The 25,463-nt window shown below is 33.9% G+C and overlaps 1 protein-coding gene across 5 annotated transcripts in view; it reads right to left on the minus strand.

Moving 5' to 3' along the window:
- Positions 1 to 229: 229 nt before the first annotated feature.
- The window catches only part of USP25 (ubiquitin specific peptidase 25), a 158,862-nt gene continuing 133,628 nt past the window's right edge, over positions 230 to 25,463 (minus strand). For all 5 annotated transcript variants that reach the window (XM_043893206.1, XM_043893204.1, XM_043893203.1 and 2 more), the window contains 6 exons: positions 14,890 to 15,068; positions 13,014 to 13,092; positions 9,286 to 9,365; positions 5,031 to 5,154; positions 1,142 to 1,337; positions 230 to 833 (listed from right to left, as the gene is read on the minus strand). In XM_043893206.1, the coding sequence (XP_043749141.1) occupies positions 661 to 833; positions 1,142 to 1,337; positions 5,031 to 5,154; positions 9,286 to 9,365; positions 13,014 to 13,092; positions 14,890 to 15,068 (831 nt within the window). In that variant the 3' untranslated portion in view covers positions 230 to 660. The remainder of the gene's footprint in view (positions 834 to 1,141; positions 1,338 to 5,030; positions 5,155 to 9,285; positions 9,366 to 13,013; positions 13,093 to 14,889; positions 15,069 to 25,463) is intronic.

Here is a 25,463-nt window from a genome sequence, read left to right on the forward strand (position 1 = left end):
ATTCAAAACAGGTTTAGGTGCCATACTAAGTATAACAACTTAGTCAAAAATATAGATATAATATTTAAGTATCAAATACTCAGTAAATTTCTACTGTGCTAACATTAGAGCAAAATTAAAAGTCTGTATTAATCTGTTAATCACCCATAAACAATCCCCAGAAAAAGATTCATTTATATAACTAAAAAAATACACTAATATATAATATACCTGCTTACAAACACATAGGTAGCCATAAATAAAACTTTATTCTTTAATTTCATTTACAAGCTACCAAATATTATGTATTGTACACAGTGCTGAACACTTAAATGGCTATAGTCACGGAGGATCCAGACTGAATGGAAAGCTGCAGATCAAGAAAAGATAAAAGCAAAGTAACACTGTAACAGAAAAGTGGCAAAAGCATGGTCTTGCCATAATAAAATCAGTCGGATTGGTAATCGTACATCAGTTCTGGTTAAAACACAGTCTGAGCGCCATGTGATTCTCTGCTTTACTGTTTGCAGTCTGGCTAAAGTCTGTAGAGTCAATTTGTCTTTTGCAGTTATTAAAATAAAAGTTAAAAATTATAGCAGCAACAAGCAAACCCCGTGACAGGAAGGCAAAGGCTCAGAACTAAACACGTTTACACGGTGTGTTCAGGGGGGTGTGTGCAGTTTATCTTCCGTCAGCAGGAGTCCGACTGAGGGACAGCATGATGCGGGCAAATCGCTCACAGAGTTCATGTGTGGAGTACGGAGGCAACTTCGGCGGCTCATGGAAACCTTTAATCTCCGTAGAACAATCGAGCAGCTTTGGCAGAAAATCTGTCAGCTTCTCTTGGAGGTTTGCTGCAAACACAAACAATCAGATATAACTAAAAGCTGACAGGGAGAAAAATCATCTTCAACAAGATTTATTAATTTAGAGTAGGCAGCTGATGTTTTGTTTCAAAGCGTGCAAAATCATTGCCATGTAGGAGGAAGAAGTAAAACATGAATGGCAACAGCAATATGTACACCTTAGTTTGTAAACAAGAAAAAAAAATCATATGAATGTAACAATGTCACAGAATACAAAAATGATAATAACTAACATATAATTCTAACAGCTTTTAATCCCAACAACTCAGGAATCCACTAGCATTGTTTCAACTTACATTCCATTTCTTGTCCAAGATACGAACACCATCGATTTCTCATATCTTCCACAGCAAGTATGTCTTTCTCTTCCATTTCATCCACCAATAACAGGGGCAAAAATGGGACAATAAATTCATTCATGATAATCAGACCATTGTTTACTTCTCTATCCTCTCCAGATTCAAACAGTTCTGCAGCTTGCTCATTTAATTTCTTAATGCAATGAGAGAGAAAGAGAGAGAGAGAAAAAAAAAAAACAGGTTTGTTTCCTTTTTCAATTAAATAAAAATATCTCAGAGTGTGAATAATGAAGGCAACATAATAAGCATGTTTGCGAACAGTAATAGAACAAATGGAAATCAGAAAAAGCAACCTCAACTTATGGAGTGAGAAAAGTTTCTTAGAAAAGGATATGCATGTTACAACAGAAACAAGAGCAAAAAAAAAAAAAAGTTAGAGAAATACTGTTGTCACGTTTTTAAAGTTCATATTCAGTTTATTTTACTTTGATCATCACTATAGGAATCATTTTAAAATTAATTCTCTAGAGGTGAATTACCCCAATTCTAAAATATGTTAAGCACTCAAAGTAATTTTAAACGCAAAGAAATTCAGATTCCGTATTAATTTTGAAAAACTCATCTTTTCCATAAATGTCAACTGAACAGGGACTGCTATATTTCTTGATACAAAAATATAGAGGTAATCAATTAAACCGTTCGTTTCTTCAAAAAATTCTTACTCAGTACATGCAATGTGCCAGAAACCGTTTTAGTTGCAGGGGTACCCGAATGATTAGTAAGAAAACTCTCATGGAGCTTACAATCTGTTACAATATAGGGATCAGTAAAATTTTCTCTGTAAAGGACAAAACAGGAACTATTTTAGGCTCTGAGGGCCATATAGTCTTTGTTGCAATGACATTAACGTTGTTGCACCAAGACAGTCATATGTAAATGAGCAGGCAGGGCTATGTTTCAGTAAAACTTCATTTTATAAAAACAAGTGGCAGGCTGGAGCAGAGGCCAAGCATGCTGACATCTAATTAAACAGAAGAAAGAAATCCATGAAATAAGAAATACAGACATGGGAGATAGAAAAAATATACAGGTATAATAAGACTTAAAACACTTTTGTAAATTGGAGAATAATTGCTTTAACAATGTTGTGTATGTGAATCAGCTATAAAAATACATATTCCCCTCCGTCATGAGCCTCCCTCCCACCTGCCCATAAGACGTTTATGTTTGAAATCTCATGTTTACAGAATGAAGAGTATGATTTTTAAATAATATTTATATTTTAAGAAGAATTTAAATTACAAAAATCATATTATTTCTTAGGTTTATGACATTCTTGTCCAATTCAGCCACTAAGTAATTATCTAACAGTCAGCAAACAACTAATTTCCTGGTTTCAGCTTCTTTATATGAAAAATGGCATACTATATAACGCTCCTCACATATTGGCTAAGAGGATTAAATGAGATAAGCCTTTAAGTATATAGTATAATTTTTACGATTTGCACTCAAAGACATTATTACTCTGAAATTTGATGTTATGTTTACTAAATCAAAACAGATCCTAGAAACAACTTAAGCATAGTTATGTCCAAAGCCAGCCTTATTCATCCTCTTAAGAGTACCCAAAGCCAAAGACAGAACAGAACTAGTAAGTCATGAGGCTTTAATGCCTCTATTTCCTTCTTTCCACTCATCTGATAGTTACCAATCACTTCCTTTACCATTTATATAGCTTCTCTTTCATACTGTACCTCTTAGTTGAGACTCTTCCTCTTTTCCCTGTCTATCTTTTCTAGGGTTCTTTGTTTCAATCTTTACTCCATTCTAGTCCATATTCAAGTATACTACTGCCAGAATTATTTTCTAAAAACAAAACTGATCATGCCCAATTTATTCCAACTTTACAACCAACTCATGAGAATGGTGCATAAGCTTCTATACAGTTTGATATCAACAAACACTGCTGGCTTCATCACTTCCACCTAAACTTGTTACTCATAACTAAGCCACAATAGACTTATCTTCATTTTCTGTTGTACACTCTCCATGTCTCTTCCTATGATATTCCTTTGTCTAGAGTTTCTTGCCCCTTCTCTACAAGGCACAAAATGCCTATTTATCTATCAGGATACAGATCAGTGTTTATCTTATTTCTTAAGCTTCTTCCAACAATTCCAAGCATATTATGTTGCGTATTTCTCGTAACAATACTTATTCTGAAATATAAAAATTACTTGTATACATCTCTCACCAGACTGAATTCTCTTAGGATATAATAATGGGTCTTATCTTTGCATCCCTCAGAATCTGATACTCAGTAAATGCTCAATTAAAAAAAAAAAAAACTAAAAAAGGAAAAAAGAAAACACCTAAAAGGAACACTAAAATTCTCCTGAAGCTTCATTTAAATTCCTGTGTGAAACAATACATGCAGCTGGCTTACTAACATAAAACGATAAACACTGCTTACCATAATATAAACACTGTCTACATAATGGTAGACAGTATTTTAGTTGTGTTTATATTTAAAATAGGTTTACCAGAATATTTCAATATTCCAACAGTGCAAAGTTTTACATTAAAAATTGCTTTGATTCATTCAATGCATGAATTATACACCTGAATACAATTCAGATCTTCCTTCTTGGGCATTGATTAAAACCCTTTTGAAACTGACTGTTTTAAGAATGGGCTTCCCTGGTGGCTCAGAGGTAAAGAATCTGCCTGCCAATGCAGGAGATGCAGATTTGATCCCTGGGTCGGGAAGATCCCCTAGAGAAGGACATGGCAACCCACTCAAGTATTCTTGCCTGGAGAATTCCATGGACAGAGGAGCCTGGCGGGCTACAGTCCATGGGGTCACAAGAAAGTCAGACATGACTTAATGACTAAAGAACAACAAATTAAGAATACCATCCTTGATGGATACAAGCCATCAATAATTAGTCTTAAAATATACTCAAATGCAATAAAATGAGCTAAGAGAAAAATAACAAAATCACAAGCTTCTACTGTTGCCATTCAAAAATTCTGGAGACATAATGCAGAGTACAATTAACATATACTATGCAGTTCTACTGAAAGAAAACATTTCAGCAGTACATCTACTGAAAGTCTTTTTAAAGTACATGTAAACCAAGTAATCTATATTGGCTCAAAAATGATATACTCTTGCACACCTTTATGTATTTTATAGGAAAAAAAAATCATGACTTAGAGGTTCACAATCTATAGTCATGTTAATAGCTAAATGAAATCCAATCATAAAAAGTACAAAGATGGAATTTGTGGTTTTATACTTAGAGATAAGCAAAGTCAAGAAACATTAACAGAATATTCCAGATATTCAGAAAGTAAACTGGTGGGTAAAAAGAACTGCTGAAAATATTTAAGTTCATAACAGCAATATTTCAGCACATACACAGTAAAAATACTTGAGGAAAAAATTTCAATGACTAGATGAAAAAAAACTTCATATTACAATGAATTATTTAACATTATGTACACCAAATATACTCTTTATAAAAACTCAGAAAAATCTATACTTTTTCTGGAATAATAATAATAATTTATCATACCATTCAGCACCTCTTCTGCATCAAAAAAGGGAATGGTAGAATGAGAAGAAATCTAGATATAAAAATGAATTATTCTGATCTCATTTTAAGAACACTTCTTATTTATCATCTGTAAAACTTAAGATTATCTTAAAGAAGATGGGATAAAGAATTGAGTGTATTCCCCCACCTCAAGGAAGCAGACCCAGAAGACAGACATCATCATGACAATTACCCCATCAGAATTTATAGTCATTTACATGAGTCTGAAAAACTGCCCAGTGTAAAACAATATGATAAATACACATTATGTGCCTTCAACTTACTAGTAAACATTCTCTTCTATAATGTGATATCAATTCTTCATCATGTCCTCTGTATGGGCCTTTGGACAACAGTTCTTTGTTATTCTGATAAGCACAGATAAGGAATAGCAAGGAATCTATATAACTTAAAAAAGAGAAGTACAGCATTAGTATTTTATTTTTGTAAAAGAAGGGCAACTACAATTACAAAACATTTTAAGTATACATTTAAATTTTATCCAAATCAACATTAAAATAACACATCTGAAGATACATTGTATCCTGAGAGTATCTCTGGAGCAACAGCCACATGTGAAGGTAGTAGACAGTTGTTTTAAAACTAAAACAAAGAAAAACCCAAAAACCAAAAAAAAATTCAGCTAGGAAGTTAGGAAAAACTGGGAGAGAAAGGCCAAACTGATTAATACAGAGAGTTCCTTCTGTCTTCTTTGCTAATTCTTTCCATTTAGATTCAAAATTAACACTGACATGAAAGTCAACAGTCTACTTTTCTAGCAACACCATGACTTTTTGTTTGAGGGGCTGATCAGGTTACTTTGCAATAAGCATTTAACAAACATCATTTGGTTAAATCAATGACTATTTTTAGTCACTTTTTTTTTTTTCCCTATGTGAGGGCACAGTTACAGTCATTGAGAAAAATTAACAGAGGGTAGAATATCCAAAGGAGCTGGGTGAAGTAGAAAGGGAAAAAATGCTTCCAAATCTGGGAAATCTACTGGGATACAAACAAACACTAACATAAAAGGCAGACAGGGTTAGGCCTTTGTTTAATATTTAATATTGCTACAACTCTAGACCTTTTGAAGTTCACACTAAGTTTTAAAAAGGGAATATGACACAAATATTTCAGTATTATATTTGTCTCTAAAATGAGTATTCCTCCTCTAACATGCTGTAGGACAAATATATACAGGTGTATATCTGTATGGGCTTCCCTGGTGGCCCAGTGGTAAAGAATCTGCCTGCATTAAGGAGACACAGGTTTGATCCCTTGGTAAGGAAGATCCCCTGTAGAAGGGCATGGCACCCACTCCAGTATTCTTGCCTGGGGAATCCCGTGGACAGAGGAGCCTGGCGGGCCACAGTTCACGGTGTCACAAATGAGTCGGACTTGACATAGTGACTAAAACAACAACAATATGTCTAAGATAACTGAAATATGAAAGATGTTTTAAGATACCGCCTATGAGCCAATTTTTCTACTCATAGCATATCTTACAAATTCTGAAAAATGCAACATCCTAAGAAGTGAAACGCTGTACAGAAACAATGCTTTGTAATTCTTTAAGTAATACTGCCCATCATTGTTACTGTTTGTTAATTTCAGGTGCTCAGACACAAACAAGTCAATTATACAGTCAAAATGTTAAATGTAGAATTATGGGGAAATAAACATACTCATTCATGACAAATCAAATTACACACCTGAAACTACTTCATTAAACATATGTTCTTTTAAATATTTTTTGAAAACATCTTTTCCCAGGGATTTGTTTTTGCAATAATTTAGGGCATGAAATCTTATTTTGAAATAATATGGGTATAGTCTCAGCTAAAGCTTTTTTTGTTTAGAGACTGACAACAGTATTAAACGCTGTCTTGTGCCACTAAGCTGAATTAGTCTGCTGGCACATCTACCTTTCCTTTTATAGCCATTAAGTTCCCAGTTGAAAGGTCTCCCTGGAATGACATCCATATCTGGCTTTCTAGAACTGAGTCATCTCTCTGAGAATAGCTCTGAAACCATGAACTTATTCCAATTTTCTAGTGAAGTACACAGAATGTTCCACATTTTATCAGCCTTTAAAGTGCTTCCGTTTCAAGTAAATCAGAATAAAATTCAGCAGTCCAGTTACCAAAATCTTATTTAAGATAAATTAAGACCATGGAGCCTGGTAGATTCTCTTTAATTTTCACTTTTACTGCTGTAAAATTATGGCTCCTAAAAACATGATTTCATTTCACTACTCATAGAAGTAACAATAGCCCATTAATAAATATTCAATTTATGGCTTTCAAGTGCTATGTTTTCATTAAAAAAAAAGTTTGACAGAGCATTTTGCCAACATCTTATATACTGCTAGTTATGGTAACCACTACATTTGTGGTATAATTAACATTTCTTTTTACAAAATTCCATAAATATTATTTGCCACAATCACTAATTTCCTAACTGATATTTTCAATTTAATAATAAACATTTGCTATGCTAAGAATATTCATTTTACCAACAAGAATATATTTAAGATTAAGTAAATTATGAAATTTAAACACAATTTATTTAAAGTCCTTTAACAAACACTAGCTCAGAAAAGCTAATGCAGAAGAGATGCAGAGAGCAAGGGAAAAAGTTTCATCTTTTTAGTTCTTACTGAGATAATGAATACACTTTGCCCTTTTCTTATACCATTAAATAATATAAAAACACAGAGGCCTTTATTTCAATTTTTCTCTCCCTAGTCAGCTGTGTGACCTTGGCAAAGTTATTGTATCACTTTGGAACCTAGTTTCTTTATCTGTTAAATGGAAAAGCCTTTTACACGCTCTATTCTATTGTAAGGGCATATTAATATTTTTCTTAGAAACCTTAGTCTCTAAAATCCTAAAGCAAATTAGAATATTCGTATTAAAGAAATAAAATGTTGACCAAAATATGATTTTATAAAAGAGAGCTATTGATCAAAATGTTTTCTACTTCAGCTGACCAAAGTGAATTATCTTAAAAGTACACAATCACTAGTACTTTAATAATTTGTCTCCAAGTATTAATATTACTTTTTACTTTTCTACTTTTACGTATTAACTTTTAAGATTTTGCTGGCATTGTGCTTGGTCCAATGAACAGAGTGGCACTGTTTGGTAGAACTTCCTGCAGTAATGGAAGTGGTGTCTGTGCTGGCCAGAACGGCAGCCATTAGTCAGATGTGACTACTGAGCGTCTGAAATGAGGCTAGTATGACTGGGAAACTGAAAAGTTTTAAAAATTTTAATTAAATTAAATTGTCCTACATGGCTTGTGAGCCACCATCTTGTACAGCGTAGCTCTAGAAGTAATACTCCATGTTGGCATTTAAAAAAAGAGCATTACTACTTCTAGTGGAGGTAAAATACACAATAAAAAAGAAAAAAGAAATCAATATCCTTTTTACTTGGTGGCAATATTACAGTGCATTTTAACCATGGCACTTAAAAAATCCCTAGTCAAGTAAATTAATTTTAAAGTATATGAATTAAATATGTGGATAATAAATAAATGCAATTAGTTAATAATCTATAGCACTCAGTAATCAATATGCAGCCTTTCTTCTCAGTAACAATAACAATTTGGTAAGTAGAAATCCCTTTAAAATCACCTGTAATTTGTATGAGAAGTAATCTAAAATATTTACAGCTGCAATATTTAGAAGACAAGTGATCAGTTTTCTAAAGTTATATTTTTTACAGTACCTGGAATTTCAGAAAAAAGAGACACATTAGAAACATTCTCTAATTTGCAATCAAGATTAAACTCAGAAAGAACAGGAAAAAGGCTAGTGACAGGAAGTTGGATGTTGGCGAATACAAAGAATTCCACTTGCTGGCTACCAGCTGCTTTGAAAGTGAATGTGAAAGTTGCTCAGTCATGTCTGACTCTTTGCAAACTCATGGACTATAGCCCATGGAATTCTCCAGGGCAGAATACTGGAGTGCGTAGCCTTTTCCTTCTCCAGGGGATCTTCCCAACCCAGGGATCGAACCCAGGTCTCCTGCAGTGCAGGTGGACTCTTTACCCGCTGAGCCACAAGGGAAGCTCAAGAATACTGGAGTGGGTAGTCTACCCCTTCTCCCAGCGGATCTTCCCGACCCAGGAATTGAACCAGGGTCTCCTGCATTGCAGGCAGATTCTTTACCAGCTGAGCAACAACGGAAGCCCAGGGGAAGAAAACCAGTTGCTTTGGTCCCTACCAAATCTAGGCTTCAATCTAATCCTATTTTATTCTAAACTTCAACTGTAGTGTCTGAGAGCTGATAAAATCAACGATAATAATGCTAACTTTACAAATTTAATTTCAAATGGAAAATATATTGTATATGGGGTATATGGGAATTCTTTGTATTAACTTTGCAATTTGCAGTAGTAAATTTAAGACAGTTGTAAAATAAAGTTTATTGAAAATATATATTGTGAATAAAATCTTTGAGATATGAGGTCACATCTGAATAGAATATAAGAATTAAGCTTTTCTTATCATGTGTGTCCATTTTGCCTTACCTTTCTCTTTGAAAATTTTCTAGCCCAATAATGAGATACATGGTTGTTTCCCTGAATTTTCTATAATCCTGATGCCACTCCTGTAGGTGAAAGAATATTAAAAGTATATAGGTATTAAAACTACAATGAAAACTACTTATAATTACATTTTACGATAACTACTTGAACTAACAGAAGCAGAGTTCAAAATTGAAGATAAACTAGACCTAAATCAAGGCTTTAATTTCTTACATACAAACCTGGCAGTATAAAAATAAAGGTAAATTGTAGACACTGATGAGAGAAATTAAACAATCTCACTAGAAGATAGAAGACATAAAAGGCAAGATAATCAATAGGTAGGCCATTTGTCTCTCAATTCTTCAGTGTAAAAGTTTATTAAGATATTATCAGAGAATATTTGGGGTGCATAATCTTTTCAAATTTCTGTTTTCAATTTTTTCCAGACATATACTCAGGAGAGAATTGCTGGATTATTTTCAGTTTTTTTGAGGAACCTCCATAGTGTTACCCATGGGGAGAGGAAGAGGAGGAGGAGCACAGTACAAGCACAGAATTAGGAAACGTAAAGTGTGTATAAAATAGATGAGCAACAAGGACATATTGTGCAGCACAGGGAACTATAGCAATTATCTTGTAATACCTTTTAGTAGAGTATTCTCTGTAACCGCACTGAACGACTATGCTATACACCTGAAGCTAATATAATGCAAAGCAACAACACGACATTTAAAAAAATATTATTATAGAACCTAAATCACATTGAATGTAGAAGGTAAATGAAGCTAACTAATAGGAATCAAAGCTTGAAGACTGTTATTTGAAACAGTTTTAAGGAAGTGAAAGAAAAATTAAAAAATGTAATAAATTTAGCCTTTTAATTTTGCAATATTTGTGATAAATTTTAAATGTGGATGCTTAGTAGTCTTTTCAACTGAGATAAAGTGAAAAAGACAGAAGCATTTCACAGCCCCTCTCCAAAACACCCAGTTACTGAGCATGTCAAATAACAAAATGATTCAGAACTCACAATCTACAATTCTAGAAAACAATTTAAAAAAATCAAGATTTTTTTAATAAAAATTGATTCAAGGAAAATCATAACTAAAATTCAATATGTGAAAGCTTTTATACACATTTTATTGTAAATAAATGAAAGCAAGATACATATAGGCCAGTTACTAGCCAACTACTGATATATTCTCCTTGAATATAAATCATTTTAATTTAAAAAGGCAAAGTTTTCATACTATTGAAAGTGACAGTGTTAGTCACTCAGTCCTGTCTGACTCTTCGCAAACCCATGGACTATAGCCCACCAGGCTCCTCCGTCCGTGGGATTCTCCAGGCAAGAATATTGGAGTGGGTTGCCATCCCTTCTCCAGGGGATCTTCCTGATCCAGGGATCAAATCCAGCTGCATTGCAGGCAGATTTCTTTACCAACTAAGCCACAGGGATAGAAGACATTAATAACAAATAAAGGTAAAATTTATCTTTAAGCATAAAGTTAGCTTTTCTGGGGGAAGTATTCAAATTGCCACTCTGTTATCATTAGATTCACCTTAGAAGTTTTCAGTAGGTAAACTTCTGGTGGCTCAGAGGTTAAAGCGTCTACACGCAATGTGGGAGACATGGGTTTGATCCCTGGGCTGGGAAGATCCCCTGGAGAAGGAAATGGCAACCCACTCCAGTATTCTTGCCTGGAGAATCCCATGGACGGAGGAGCCTGGTGGGCTACAGTCCACGGGGTTGCAAAGAGTCAGACACGACTGAGCGACTTAACTTAAACTTCTTCTTTAAAGGGTTTGACAAGAAATATTTTAGGCTTCGCAGGCCATGCAGTCTCTGTTGTAGTTACTCAACTCTGCGGTTGCAGTGTGAAAGTGCTTGTACTCAATATCTAAACAAATGGCCTGTGTTCCAATAAAACTTTATTTATAAAAGCAGATGATGAGCTGGATTTGGTTTGCAGGCCAAGGATTACTGATGTGTGATTCAGAGCAAGACAAAGATATGTGGGATATACGAAATCCAAAAACATGTCATGTAAATACTATAAGATTTAATGGCTCTGCAATTAGAAAAAATATGAGAAATTTTCAGAATAAAAATATGCAGAATCCAATCTGATGAAGCAAACTGGTGGAGGGACTGCAGAAGCAAATAACAATTAAAATCAAGTCCCATGTAACTTGAATCTTGGAGACAAGGGCAGAATTAGCAACCAATTTGCCTGTATCTCTGGCATGTATTATGTGTCCATTTTTTTTGTGGCTATGTTCCCAGATTTTCTATTTTGCCTTATAATTCAAATTTATCTGTTCTTATGATAATATTATTATAAAGTATAAAAGTTAAGATAGTTAGTATTGATTTCAAGTGAAAATAGCCTTCCTACCTTGTTCTGTAAGAATGCTGAGACTAGAATGTTTGCATTTCCATAAAATTTTTGAATGAGCTTATTAAGCTCCATAAAACAACTTGCTAGAAGTTTGTTAGAAACTGAACAGTTTCAATACACCATTCTGTGGAAAACTGACATCTTTACAACACCAAGTTTTCCAAACACAATATATATATCCATTTACTTAGATCTTCTTTATAACATCTCCTAAAATTATGCACATCTTTTATTAAATTTGCTTTCAGGTACACCATCACTTTGGATATTATCTAAAATGTGTCATTTTAAAGAATTTCTATCTGAATATTTGCTACTGCTATAAAGAAATAAAACAGATATTTGACATAGATTTGTATTTTACAAAGCTCTCTTATTATCTTTATCTCCAATAAATTTATCTGTAGCTTTTTCTTTTTATATATAAAACATCTGCAAATAATGAGAGCTTTGTTTCTTCTTTTGCAATCTCTTACTTTTTGCTTTATTTTTATTGCCTTACTGTACTGCTTAAACTTCCAGTACAGTGTTGAATAGAACTGGCGTACATCCCTGTCTTTTCTTGATCACAAAAGGAAAGTTTTCAATGTTCAGATTTCAATATGATTTTTATGGTAGTTCTGTTAGTTTTTGTTTTTCAAGACACTCTTCAGTAGACTAAAGTAGTTACCTTGTATTCCAGGTTAGCTAAGAGTTTTGAGCAAAATGAATGTTTTTCTGTATCCTTCCTTTTATCTGTTAAATGTAGTGAATTATACTAATTGTTTAAGGGAATATAAAGTAATCAGGTTTGCAAACGTGACCAATCACTAGTCAAAGGCACTCATGGATACAAATTAAGATTTATTCATGTAAAAATTTTTGGAAAAACAATGTAGAAAGTTAAACTTAAAAACTTGACAAAATACTAGGTGTTTGAATCGGTAACTTAATTTTAAAGCCAACGTTAACACAAAGAGAATTTTGTGGACAAAAACTACCACAAGCACAATACAAATGCTCACATGTTTGCTCTCTCTCATACAACACTGTCCAATAATGACAAATACATAAGGCATACAATGACTGAAACAAATTTTTAACTTCCCCTCAAAATATATATATGAAGCAAAGAAAATGTATAGCATGGCTTCACTGTAATACAGCATTTAAGAATGTCGGTTCTGCTAAATCAAGTTGTGACATGAAGCTATGATAACTTTAGGCAGGTTACTTCACCCCTTCATGATGAATTTTCTCATGTGATTATTAGCTATGCTGAAATGAAAGAATACTGAACCAAAGAATTCCTCAACCTACAGTTCAACCTCCCAAAAGGCACATTACCTCATACTCCTCCATGTTTACTTCTTCAGGTTTTATCATTTCAATTTTGGCTTGAGCAACTTTCATTATGTTGTGACACCTTCAAATAAAAAATATTTCTAAATCAAAAGCAAAATCCATAAAAACTTAAAAAAATGTGTTTTATACAAAATTAAACTACCCAACACATATGAAAATGAAATCCACTATCACTGTGCAATATTTTTGAGGAAACAAATTTCAAATAACTCAAGTGAAAACTGTGGTTTTTTGGACAATACTGGATATTTACTAAGTATATGAAGAAGACAGAAGCAATGATTCTAATTCACCATGTTATATTTACATATGAATTTTAAATTATGTTCTATTAAACATGAAAAAAGAAAGTTTTTAAAAATTGATAATGTATCTCTATTAAGCAAGCTCCAGAGACATGAAATCTCACTTCTCCCAAATAATATTATTCATAAATAGTAAAAAGATATCCAAAATGTGCCTATCCTTTCAGATAGGAATGGCAACATTTCAACAGATTTTATGATCAGAACCACTGCTAAAGAAATCTCCCCAAAGTATATTTATAGTTATCACATACAGTTTACTCCATATTTCAAGCACAAGAGAAATTAGATTTCTCAAACAAACTATTTTTACTTGCCAGGGCTACTAACTGCAGAAGATTGAAAAGTCCAAGTGAATACTTCATAAATATCTTCCCCAAATTCAATAGCATATACTCATTGGAAGATAGTACACTAACCGCCCAGATAAAAGAGGGTCATAATTTCTTAGTTCTTCAGTTATATTTAACAAAATAAGTGATATCAACATTCATAGCCAATACTTACTGAGTATTTACCAGATAATGCTCAAAACCATTTACTTGTATTATTTCCCTTAATCCTAAATTTCACAGCAGACACATGATGAGGCAGAAATTAATCCTAGATGCTTTGTTTTCCGTCACACTCTTCTCTACTACACATATTTTGAATTCAGTATTTTTGAGACATTCATAAAAGGATAATCATTTACTTCAGAATTAAAATGTATTTACCATGAACTCCAAGATAGTATAAATGTTTCTACATTTTAAAACTCTTCAATACTTTGGGTGTTTACCTGAGGGCTGAATGTTTTTATTTTTTTTTAAATAGTATTTATTCTAACTAGATTAAATTTTAATTTTTAACATTAGTAAAGAGTTTTATAGGAACTTCTAAGAAAAAACTTTTTGGTAAACCAAAATTCATTTAACCATTCTAAGTTTTCTCTTTACGTCAGAAGATGTATAATTACTTTGTGTATACTGATTAATTACTTTCCCCAACTGTTCTCAAACAAGGATGATTCTGCTCCCGGTGGGATATCTGGCAGTATCTGGAGATATTTTGGGTTGTCACCACTTGAGGGGTACCACTAGCTTTAATGGGTCGAGGCCAGGAGCATCACTAAATATCTTACAGATTATAGGACAGCCCCTACCTCCTAAACAAAAAAATCATCTGGCCCAAAATATCCATAGTGCAGAGGTTCAGAAATTCTTTATTTTTCTGAAATTTTTAGTCCCCAAAGGCCAGTGAAAATTATATTATACTCTTCTGTGTATCTTTCTATTGCTTATCTCAGTACCTTGGTTCACAATTAAAATGTAATAAAATAATCTAAATTATTTTGGGGTTAAAATTTTAAAAGTCATGATTATAAATAAATAAATTACAAAGCAACTGAATTAAGTAAAGTCAAATTAAGTGAAGTCAAACTTTGTGCTGCATTACTGAAATATGTGTATGTGTAAAATACATATTCTAAAATTGCACTTGGAGCTATAAAAACAACACGGGCAATTTGAGCACGTGAATAAAATACTTAACATTTTGTATTTTCAAATTACCTTTCATCAAAACTCAAATTTCTATCTGCAAATTGTTCTAGCAATGTTTTCTCAATGATTTTCTTTGGAGCCTGATTCTGGATAAAGTAGACTATTACATGATGTAAACGATAGTCTGTTTCTGGTGGGGTATCTTCTTGGGCCAATTTAACCAACCTTGAATATTCCAACTTAATTGCCTAGAAAATACAACAAAATGCCAATCTTAGTTAATTATAATAATTCACATCCTTCAATATTATAATTATCCTTATATTCAAATATGCTTTTTTCCTTTTAAAATATTACCAAGAAAGGTAGTAGTATATCTAAGAACACTGTCCCATGTTCCATAGTTTAAATATATCTAAGCTTACTATGAGTTATTTTGCAAAACTTATCAGAGTTTGGTCAAAGTCTATTCAGAGGAATCAGAAGACTGAGATACTAGGTATAGCTCCTAATCTATGCTCCATTTGAAGTACACCTCTAATATCTACAATTCTAGGGTTGAGCTGTAGGTCCCTAGAATATTCATATCTGAAAGAAAATGGCTGGCTCTTAAATGGATGATAATATACCATCACAATTAACTTTAACTGTAGAGGTTACAAATAAGGGATAAAAAAGTAAGCTTTTTTTTCACTATAAATTTTTGTTTCAAAAATATTTGAATTTTACCAGTGTAATGCTTATCAATGAACACTATCACTATTACTATCTTGATACTGAGCTTACCTTTTCTTTATTTGCAACTACTATTATGAGAAATAATAAATACTAATGTGTGCTCCCACACATAAGCAAATGATTTGAAAAATATTTGCTCAGAGAACTACGTATAGAGATATATATCAAGTACTGCCATATGTAAGAAGCCCATATAATTAAAGATAACTTTAATTAAAATATTCATTTATATTAGATATCATATCTAAATTATTTTCTACTAACCATAAGACATTTGGAGCTACATGCAAAATATGTTACAAAAAGTCCATTCTATTGGAAAGGGTTTTTTTGCATGCGTTTCCTATGCAATTCTTGGCCATCCAGCTACTATCACCTATTTGGCTGTATTTTACAGAAGTGAGAAAATGTACCTGAAAAACAGTAAATGGAACATTCTAGTTATATGTTTTTAAACTTCATTAAGGGGGGGCTAATAAGTCCTTTCTATACAGATTAGCATTATAAATAGAATAAGATAATTACTCTATAGCTAAAATAAACTATTCCAACTTTATTTTAGACATACATATGCCATTCTAAAGCCTTATTGCTGTGCTAAAAAGCAGCCATGAAAATTAACTATATTTGTCACATAAGGCTATCATGACTCACTTTACTGCATGCTTTGCTTACAAACTCTTTTAATCTTTCCAATTTGAAATTAAAAAATTTTCCAATTTGAAAAAAAGGCACATGGTCATTTAATAACTACACTATACTGAATTTGGGAGTAAGCGTAAAACAAAAAGTAATTGTTTTTCCTTGTATGACCCTTTAGTCAATTATTGCCATAGGCTATCAGAAGGTTTTTGTGTATTTAAATATTTCAGATGTTATCCTTTTGGCTGAAACTGGTATGACCAAAATAAAATTCTCTCTCAAATAATAATATAGGTTTAGATTATAAGACATTATAATACTAAATGATTATCCATTCTTTCACCTCCCTTCAAAATGCAGGCTGTGATTTTTTTTTTTTTTATAGATAGTAAACAGATTTCTGTTAGAGAGTTAGATTATTTGTCAGCTTTAAGATGATGTTTACCTCTTGATTTTGCTCTACTTACGATTCTCCTAATTATAATGAGTAAATGCCAAACTCACAATTTATAGATGTTTTATTAAACCAGTAGAGGTAGAAATGCCACTCCTAAATTTGTGAGGCAATTTTTCAAACACAAAAATACTAAATTTTATTAGCATAAATTATCAATGAATGTTTTTGTTTATCAACTTCCTTCTCAAAAAGTTTTTCTGACTTTCAAAATATACTGCATCATATCTATTCCTTCAAATTTTCAATGAGGTGTTCCACGCTGGTATATTCAGGAGATCTCTACACAATATACAGTTAATATTTAATGGGGTCCTACTAATCAGGCCCAACATTACCTATTAGGTCTTACTTCCTGTTACTCCTCTATTTAGATCAAGCTCCACTCCTCACAAAATGAAAAGCCTTTGTTTCTTAAGTTCTCTACTTGGATGATGTCCTTGACATCTACCATCAAGCCACACATGATCCATTCAATGAGACTGGTTAAAATCTGTTTTTTGAAATCTTCTTCCAAATGATTTCTAGTTTGACTTTTTTCTACTTTTCTGAATCACATGATAAAACATACTTTACATGTATTATTTCTTATAGAAGTTATATCTGGGCTTCCCTTGTGGCTCAGCTGGTTAAGAATTCGCCTGTAAGGCGGGAGACCTGGGTTCAATCCCTGGGTTGGGAAGATCCCCTGAAGAAGGGAAAGGCTACCCACTCCAGCATTTGGGCCTGGAGAATTCCATGGACTGTATAGTCCATGGGGTTGCAAAGAATCGGACACAACTGAGCGATTTTCACAGACTATTTAAAATACCAAATATACAAATATATAGTATACTCTGGAGGCAGTAAGATCTAAGGCAAGATTAGCTAGAGTAAAATTCAGAAAGCTAAATATATCATTTTATTTTAAAAATTGATAGTGTACTAAGAGATACAAAAAATCTACTTCAAATTCCAGAGGATCAGAATCACATAGGTTATAGTCTTTGACTGTATGCTATATAAGAAGGAATTAAAGGTAACTCCCAAACTGAACACTTAGGAATTTAACAGTATTCTTCTATAAACTATTCTTGGACCAAAGGAATCAAAATTATAATAATATTGGGAATATGAAATCTCAAAGTCTAAAGGACACAGCCAGATTGGTACAAAGGAAATTTCAACTTAAGCAATATAAAATAACATTTATTTCAAGAAGCTAGAAAAAGAAAATAAACCAAAATAAAGAAGAAAGAAAATAATGTGGCAATTAGATAAAGACCACAAAAGGCTTTTTCTTTGCAAAATCTGAACAGAAGACCAAAAAATGGGAGAAAAACAACATCAGAAATCAGGAAGGTGGTAATACCAAAAATACAGCAAACAGTTTTAAAATTTATAAAAGAATAATACACATAACTTTATGCCAATAAACTATAACATCTTTATTAAACAGATGATCATCTAGAAAAATATAAGTTACCAGAATTACTTTACAAAGCAGAAAAACTGAAGACACCCAGCAAAACTACAGATACCTGAAAATGCTGCCTACAATCTATACCCAATAAAGGAATTAGGCTCATTTTGTATTAGAGTTGTGCTGTTATAGCAAATCTTCAAAGACCGGATGACTTCTATATCTAAACTGCTCTGAACATAAAAAAGGGGGAAAATTTCTTTGTTATATAAAACTAGCATGATATGAATATTAAAAGTTGACAAACATTTTTACAAAGGCTAATTTTGCCCAGACTGACATCTAATTTTGATAAACTTCCTTGTATAAAGAAAATATAAGAAGAGATAGTGTTTATAATGAATTAAAAAAAAGATAGATCAATGCTAAGATCCTTCCTTTGCAAGAATTAAGCATTAAGAAGAAATTTGTGCAGAATCTCTAATAGATGCATTTTAAAAAAGAATACCTAAATTCCAATATCAATCAGTTTAAAATAAAACTTTAACTGTAAATTTAAGAAACTGTCTTTATTTTTAAATCTATAAGAGAGGAGCTATTAAAAACCAACACTACACATTCTATTTAATAATAAAACACTACAAACATTCACATTAAACTCAAGAACTAAGCAAAGGAGTTTATCACCATTATTTTATTATTTAACTATATTCTGAAAGCCTGAATATATTTCAGAAATGAAACAAGAAAAAAGTATAACAAAAATTATTCTGGTAATGAGATAACTGGGGCTTCCCTGGTGTATCAGTGGTAAAGAATCTGCCCGCCAATGCAAGAGACAGGGACTAAATGACCCCTGGGTCAAGAAGATTCTCTACAATAGGAAACAACAATTCACTCCAGTACTCTCGCCTGGGGAATCCCATGGACAGAGGAGCCTGGCGGGCTACAGTCCACAGGTTTCGCAAAAGAGTTGGACAGGACTTAGTGACTAAACAACAACAACAAATGAGATAATTACTAGCAGGCAGCTTACTGAAATAATCAAGAGAATCCACTGGAAAACTATTAGAAAAAATAAAGTAATAAAGTAATTTGATACTATATGAATAAATACAAGTAATTAGCTTTCCTACAAGATACTCTAACAATAATTTGTTATTGAGGATAAGTAACTCAATTCACAGAAACAATTTCTACACATCTAAGATTAGATTTAAAAAGAAGGTGTAAGACCATGCTGAAGTAAAATAATAAAACCTTACTTAAGGACCTAAGAGAGGGCCAAAAAAGTGAAGAGGCATATCTTGTTCTGAGAAGACTCAAAATACTGAGAAATATAATTATCCACCTCACTGTAATAATATGAGGTACAATCAAATTCTGAAAGGATTTGAGAACATAGGTGGCAATTAAAAATTATCAAGACGGAAAAAATGAAACCTGACAAACTTTCCATTGGTAAAATTAAAAGGTGTTTCTCCTACAAAATGTGAAAATATATTACAAATGATACATAATGTAAATAGGTATAATGTTCAAAAAGATGAAAATCATCAATGGAATAGGGAGACCCAAAAGAACTCACTTATAAATGATACTTAATACTATATGATAAAGATAGCATTTTAAGTCTGTGTGCAAAGAATGTATTAGTCAACATGACATAAATCATATTATGTCTGGACTATCTAGATATTTCTCTATTTGGAAAAAACTGAAATCTTATATCTGGGATTCAAGCAAATAAAAAAAAAAGTGATAAAATTAAAGATAAGCATAATTTTGGAAGAGATCATATACTCTCAAATCCATAAAGGAAATATTGCTATATTTTATAAGATAAAAAAAATAGGTACAGTTAAGATATCACAAAATATAATTTACAAATTTATAGATGATTCAAATTTTTTAGCAGATCAAATGCTCATTTAATTTAAAGGGGAAAAAACCCTCTATAAAATGTACAAAAATGGATAGTCAGTGAACATAAGAAATACCAACAGACAAAAAATTTCAGAAAGATACTCTCACTAAAGATCAGAGATACATAATGTTATTAGCCTTTTCATATCATTTTGCAAACTAACAAGCAACAAAAGTACAAACTAGTATAAATATTTGAAGTCAACTTAAAGGTATTTTATTAATTTATTTTATTAATTAAAATATATTTATTTATTTAAATTAAACAAGTGAGTTAAAATTCATAAATATTTTGACTGGGCAAATCTACTATGCTATGTTCACTGAATTTTCAATAATATATTTAGGTTGGTGCAAAAGTAATTATGATTTTTGATCCTGAATTTTAAATCATTATAACTAGGCTCAAACACATCTTTTATTAATCAAAATAGGAACCATTACAATCAACACATTTTTGCCAATGAGAAATGTTTGTTTACTCCTGTAGGATAAAAATCTGTGCTTTAGGATTCCACAAACTCTTGGAAAGCATCTTTCGCCTCCTGCTGGTTGTGAAAGCTTTTCCCCTCATTAGGTTGTTGAGATGCTTGAAGAAGTGGTACTCAGTTGGCGAGAGGTCTGGTGAATATGGCAGATGAAGCAAAACTTCGTAGCCCAATTCATTCAACTTCTGAAGCGTTGGCTGTGCATGACATGCAGTTGTCATGGAGAACTGGATCCCTTCTAATGATCAATGTGGTCTACAGGTGTTGCAGTTTTTGGTGCATCTCATTGGTTTGCTGAGCATTCTTCTCAGATGTAATGGTTTCACCAGGATTCAGAAAGTTGAGGTGAATCACAGCAGCAGCAGACCACCAAACAGTGACCATGACCTTTTTTTCAATCAAGTATGGCTTTGGGGAGTGCTTTGGAGCTTTTCGGTCCAGCCACAGCTGGTCACTGCAGTTGTCTTATAAAATCCACTTTTCATCACACGTCACAAACTGATTAGAAATGGTTTGTTACTGCTGCATAGTGTAAGAGGCGATAACACATCAAAATGAGTTTTTTGATTTGTGGTCAGCTTATAAGGCACCGCTTACTGAGCGTTTTCACCTTTCCAATTTGCTTCAAATGCCAAACGACCATAGAATGGTTGATGTTGTGCTCTTGGGGAATTTCTTGAGTAGTTGTAACAGGATCAGCTTCAATGACGGCTCTCAATTGGTCACTGTCAACAACCAATGGCTGGCCGCTGCATTCCTCATCTTCAAGGCTCTCTTCTCCTAGACAAAACTTCCTGAACCACCACCGCACTGAACACTTGTCAGCAGTTTCCAGGCCAAACGCATTGTGGATGTTGTGAGTTGTCTCCACTGCTTTATGACCCAATTTGAACTTGAATAAGAAAATAGCTCAAATTTGCTTTTTGTCTAATGTCATTTCTTTTTTTTTAAATGTCATTTCTATAGACTAAAATAATATAAAATAAACAGCAAGCAATGTCACTAGCAAAAAACATAAAGCAAGAAATGTGCATTAAAACGATGTACAACGTAGTCACATTTAAAAATGTACATCCAATGGCAAAGTTAAACAATGCAAAACTGCAACTACTTTTGCACCAACCTAATATGTACAACCTAACATTCTCAAAAATGGGGATGGAGCCGTCACCACAGCTTTTCCCCCACATGCCGGCTGGCAGCTGAACAACACAGAGAGTGATCCATCAAACACCGACACACTGAACCTACAGAGCAGGGCCCCACCCAGGGTGCCCCTTTAAGTGACTGAGGCGCTGAACCTAGAGTAGGACCCTGCCCAGGGTGCCCCTTTAAGTGACGAATGTGCTGAACCTAGAGCAGGACCCCAGCCAGGGTGCCCCTTTAAGGGACGGATGCGCTGAACCTACAGAGTAGGACCCCAGCCAGGATGCCCCTTTAAGTGATGGATGCGCTGAACCTAGAGTAGGATCCCAGCCAGGGTGCCCCTTTAAGGGACTGATGCGCTGAACCTACAGAGCAGGACCCCAGCCGGGGTGCCCCTTAATGTGCCTGACACGCCCAACAGAGAAGGACCCCAGGCAAGGGAGCCCTCTAAGTGCCTGAATGGGTGGAGCTGCGGAGAAAGACTGGCCAAAGAGGTATTCTGATCGCCAGCTACAAGACCCTCGAAAAAAGACTCTGCTAGGGCCATAACTCCTGCGGAAGAGGCAGTTCATGTCCCTGTATACTTGGCACTGCCAGGGTCCCTGCCAGCCAAGCAGCTGCGCAACCTTCATGCGCAACTCTCACTGGGCCAGAGCTGCCACAGGAGAGAAAAGTCTTGCATCTATGTACACAGGGTTGCTTCGGTAGTGTCTGCTTCTTTGCGACCTTATAGACTGTGGCCTGCCAGGCTTCTCTGTCAGGGAGGCGGGGTTCTACAGGCAAGAATATTGGAGCATATTGGCCAATACTGGTTGCCATCCCCTTCTAGAGCACAGTATTTCCTGCTGCCCTAGCCTCCAACTCCCCTGAGTACCTGGTGCTGCCAGAGCCCCTGCAACCCAAGCAGCTGCACCACCTCCACACCTGGCCCTCACAGGGGCAAACCCAAGTCCTCCAGGGCAGCCTCAGGAGAAAACCCCAGTGGACGACCCACATGTAGAGGGGGAAATAAAACCACAATTGAAACCCAGGGCAGTGTGGCTAAGGAAGAAGACCCAAAACCTTCCCACCCGCTGTACAAGCTGCAGATGAAATTCACACGATCTACTAGGCAGACTCTGTGTCTATGGAATATATAAAAGGTCATTGAGAGCTCCCACAAAAGAAAACACACTAGTTCTGATAGCTGTGGACATTGGAGGCAAGAACACATAGGAGTAGGACCAGATTAGAATCTGAGCTGGCCCCACGAGTTCAGATATCACAGTGCTGGAGGGCATCCTAGCGAGGTGAGGTTTACTGTGACTCCCAGCGAGGGAAAGGACTCGTACAGCAGTGACTCATGAAAAACCATATTCTTATGTTTTGACTTGTTTTGTAGATTCTTTTGAAGTTTTTTTTTCTTTGATATAGTTGTCGATTTTATTGGCACTAAGAAATCTAATTAAGCTTTTGAGTTTTTTCTTTTTTTTTCTCAGTCACTTTTTTTTTTATTATTGTTATAAACCTCTGCCTTTACATTGGGCTTTTGCAATTCTGGGGAGCTTTCCTTTTTTTTTTTTCCTTTTAATTTTAATTTTTTAAACCTATTATTATTTTTTCTATTAAACTTATTACTATCATTATACATTTATTCTTTTGTTTGCCTTTCCTACTGTTCTTTTCCAATGCAGTTAACCTTTAATGTATAAAAAACTTCTTCATCTACTTAACTTTATATATCTATTCTTTTTTTCTTTTCTTTCTTCCTTTTCCTCTCAACATATTTCTTAGTTTTATTTATTTTCACCACTTTCTTCCCCAATCGGCACCTTGCTTTAGTTTTGTTTTCCAGTTTGTGCTTTACTTTTACTCTGGTAGATATAATTTTTGGTTTCCTTTGCTTGTCAGGTCAATATATTGTACTTTATTTTGTTGGACTATTTTGATTTTGCTTATGGGTGTGTATGTACATGTGTATATTCAGTCACACTTTTTATTGTTGCTATAAACCTCTGCATCTACACTGGGCTTTTGTCATTCTGTGAGTTTTTCCTTTTTCCTTCCATTTTTTCCCTCTTCTCTTTTTTTTCTTTTCTCTTTTTTATAATTTTAACTTTTAATTTTTTTAAAACTTATTATATTTTTTCTACATTATTCCTTTGTTTGCCTTTCCTACTGATCTTTTCCCCTTGCAGATAATCTTTAATGTATATAATAAAATCTTCTTCATCTACCTCTATTTAACTCTGCATATCTATTTTTTCTTTTCTTTCTTTCCTTTCCTTTCAACACATTTGCCAGTTTTATTTTCATTGCTTTATTCCCCACTTGGCATTTGGCTTTAGTTTTGTTTTCCAGTTTGTGCTTTAGTTTTGTTCTTAACTGGTAAATATAATTTTTGATTTCCTTTGTTCGCCAGGTCAATCTATTGTACTTGGACTATTAAATGTAAATAGCCCAATGTATTTACACTGGACTGCTTTGACTTTGCTCACGGGTGTATATGTATATATTCCATTATTTTAATTATTATTTGCCTAACTTTGTAACTGCCATTTGGGGTTCATCTTTGTTTTCTCATTTTTTGTTGTTTTAATCTCACTTAATGCCATAACAAGCCCAATTGTGGAATCTTTGTTCCTGACCAGAGAACATGCCCTTAGCCTTTGAAGTGGGAGCACTGACTCTAAGACCCTAGACTACCAGAGAACTAACCCTGGGGAGTGTCAAATAGTGAGAACTCACACAAAGGAAACCACTTGAATATAAGACCCAGCATCACCCAACCACCAGTAGCAACCTGTGCAGGATGCCTCATCTAAACAACAAAGAAAACAAAAATGCAAACCCAATCATCAGCAGACAGGATTACCATATCACTCAGCCTTGCCCATCAGAGGAAAAACAAACAGACAGACAAACAAACACAGCACAAATATCACCTACATGAAGCTTACACAACCTTAGGAGGAAAGAAACCAAAAGGAAGAATTCAACCTTGAAGCCTGGGAAAAGGAGACCTCAAACACAGTAAGTTAAAAAAAAAAAAAAAAAAAAATGAAAAGGCAGAGAAATGCTACACAAATGAAGGAACAAACCAGAAACACAGAAGTCCAAATAAATGAAGAGGAAACAGGCAAACTGCCTGAAAAAGAATCAGAATAACGACAGGAAAGATGATCAAAGACCTTGAAAACAAAATGGAGAAAGTACAAGAATCAATTAACAAAGGCCTAGAAGAATTAAAGAATAATCACACAGACAAACAACACTGTTACTGAAATTAAAAATACTCCAGAAGGACTCAGCAGCAGAACATCTGAAGCAGAACGAATCGGTGAGCTGCAAGATAAAATGGTAGTAACTTCTGAAAAGCAGAATAAAGTTAGAAGAATGAAAAGAACTGAGGATAGTCTCAGAGACCTCTGGGACAATATCAAACGTACCAACATTCGAATTGTAGGGGTCCCAGAAGAAGAAGAGAAAGGGAAAGGGTATGAGAAAATTTTTGAAGAGATTATAGTTGAAAATTTCCCCAACATGGGAAAGGAAACAGTCAAGTCCAAGAGGCACAAAGAGCCGCATACAGGATAAACCCATGGAGAAACATACTAAGACACATACTAACCAAGCTAACAAAGACTAAACACAAAGAAAGAATATTAAAAGCAGCAAGGGAGAAGCAACAACTAACATACAAGGGAAACTCCATATGCTCAGCAGCTGATCTTTCAGAAAAAACTCTGCAGGCCAAAAGGGAATGGCAGGATATATTTAAAGTACTGAAAGGGAAAAATCTACAATCAAGATTACTGTACCCAGTAAGGATCTCATTCAAAATTGATGGAGAAATAAAAAGCTTTTC

This window comes from Cervus elaphus, chromosome 31 (assembly GCF_910594005.1).
Source record: "Cervus elaphus chromosome 31, mCerEla1.1, whole genome shotgun sequence".
NCBI classification, from domain to species: domain Eukaryota; kingdom Metazoa; phylum Chordata; class Mammalia; order Artiodactyla; family Cervidae; genus Cervus; species Cervus elaphus.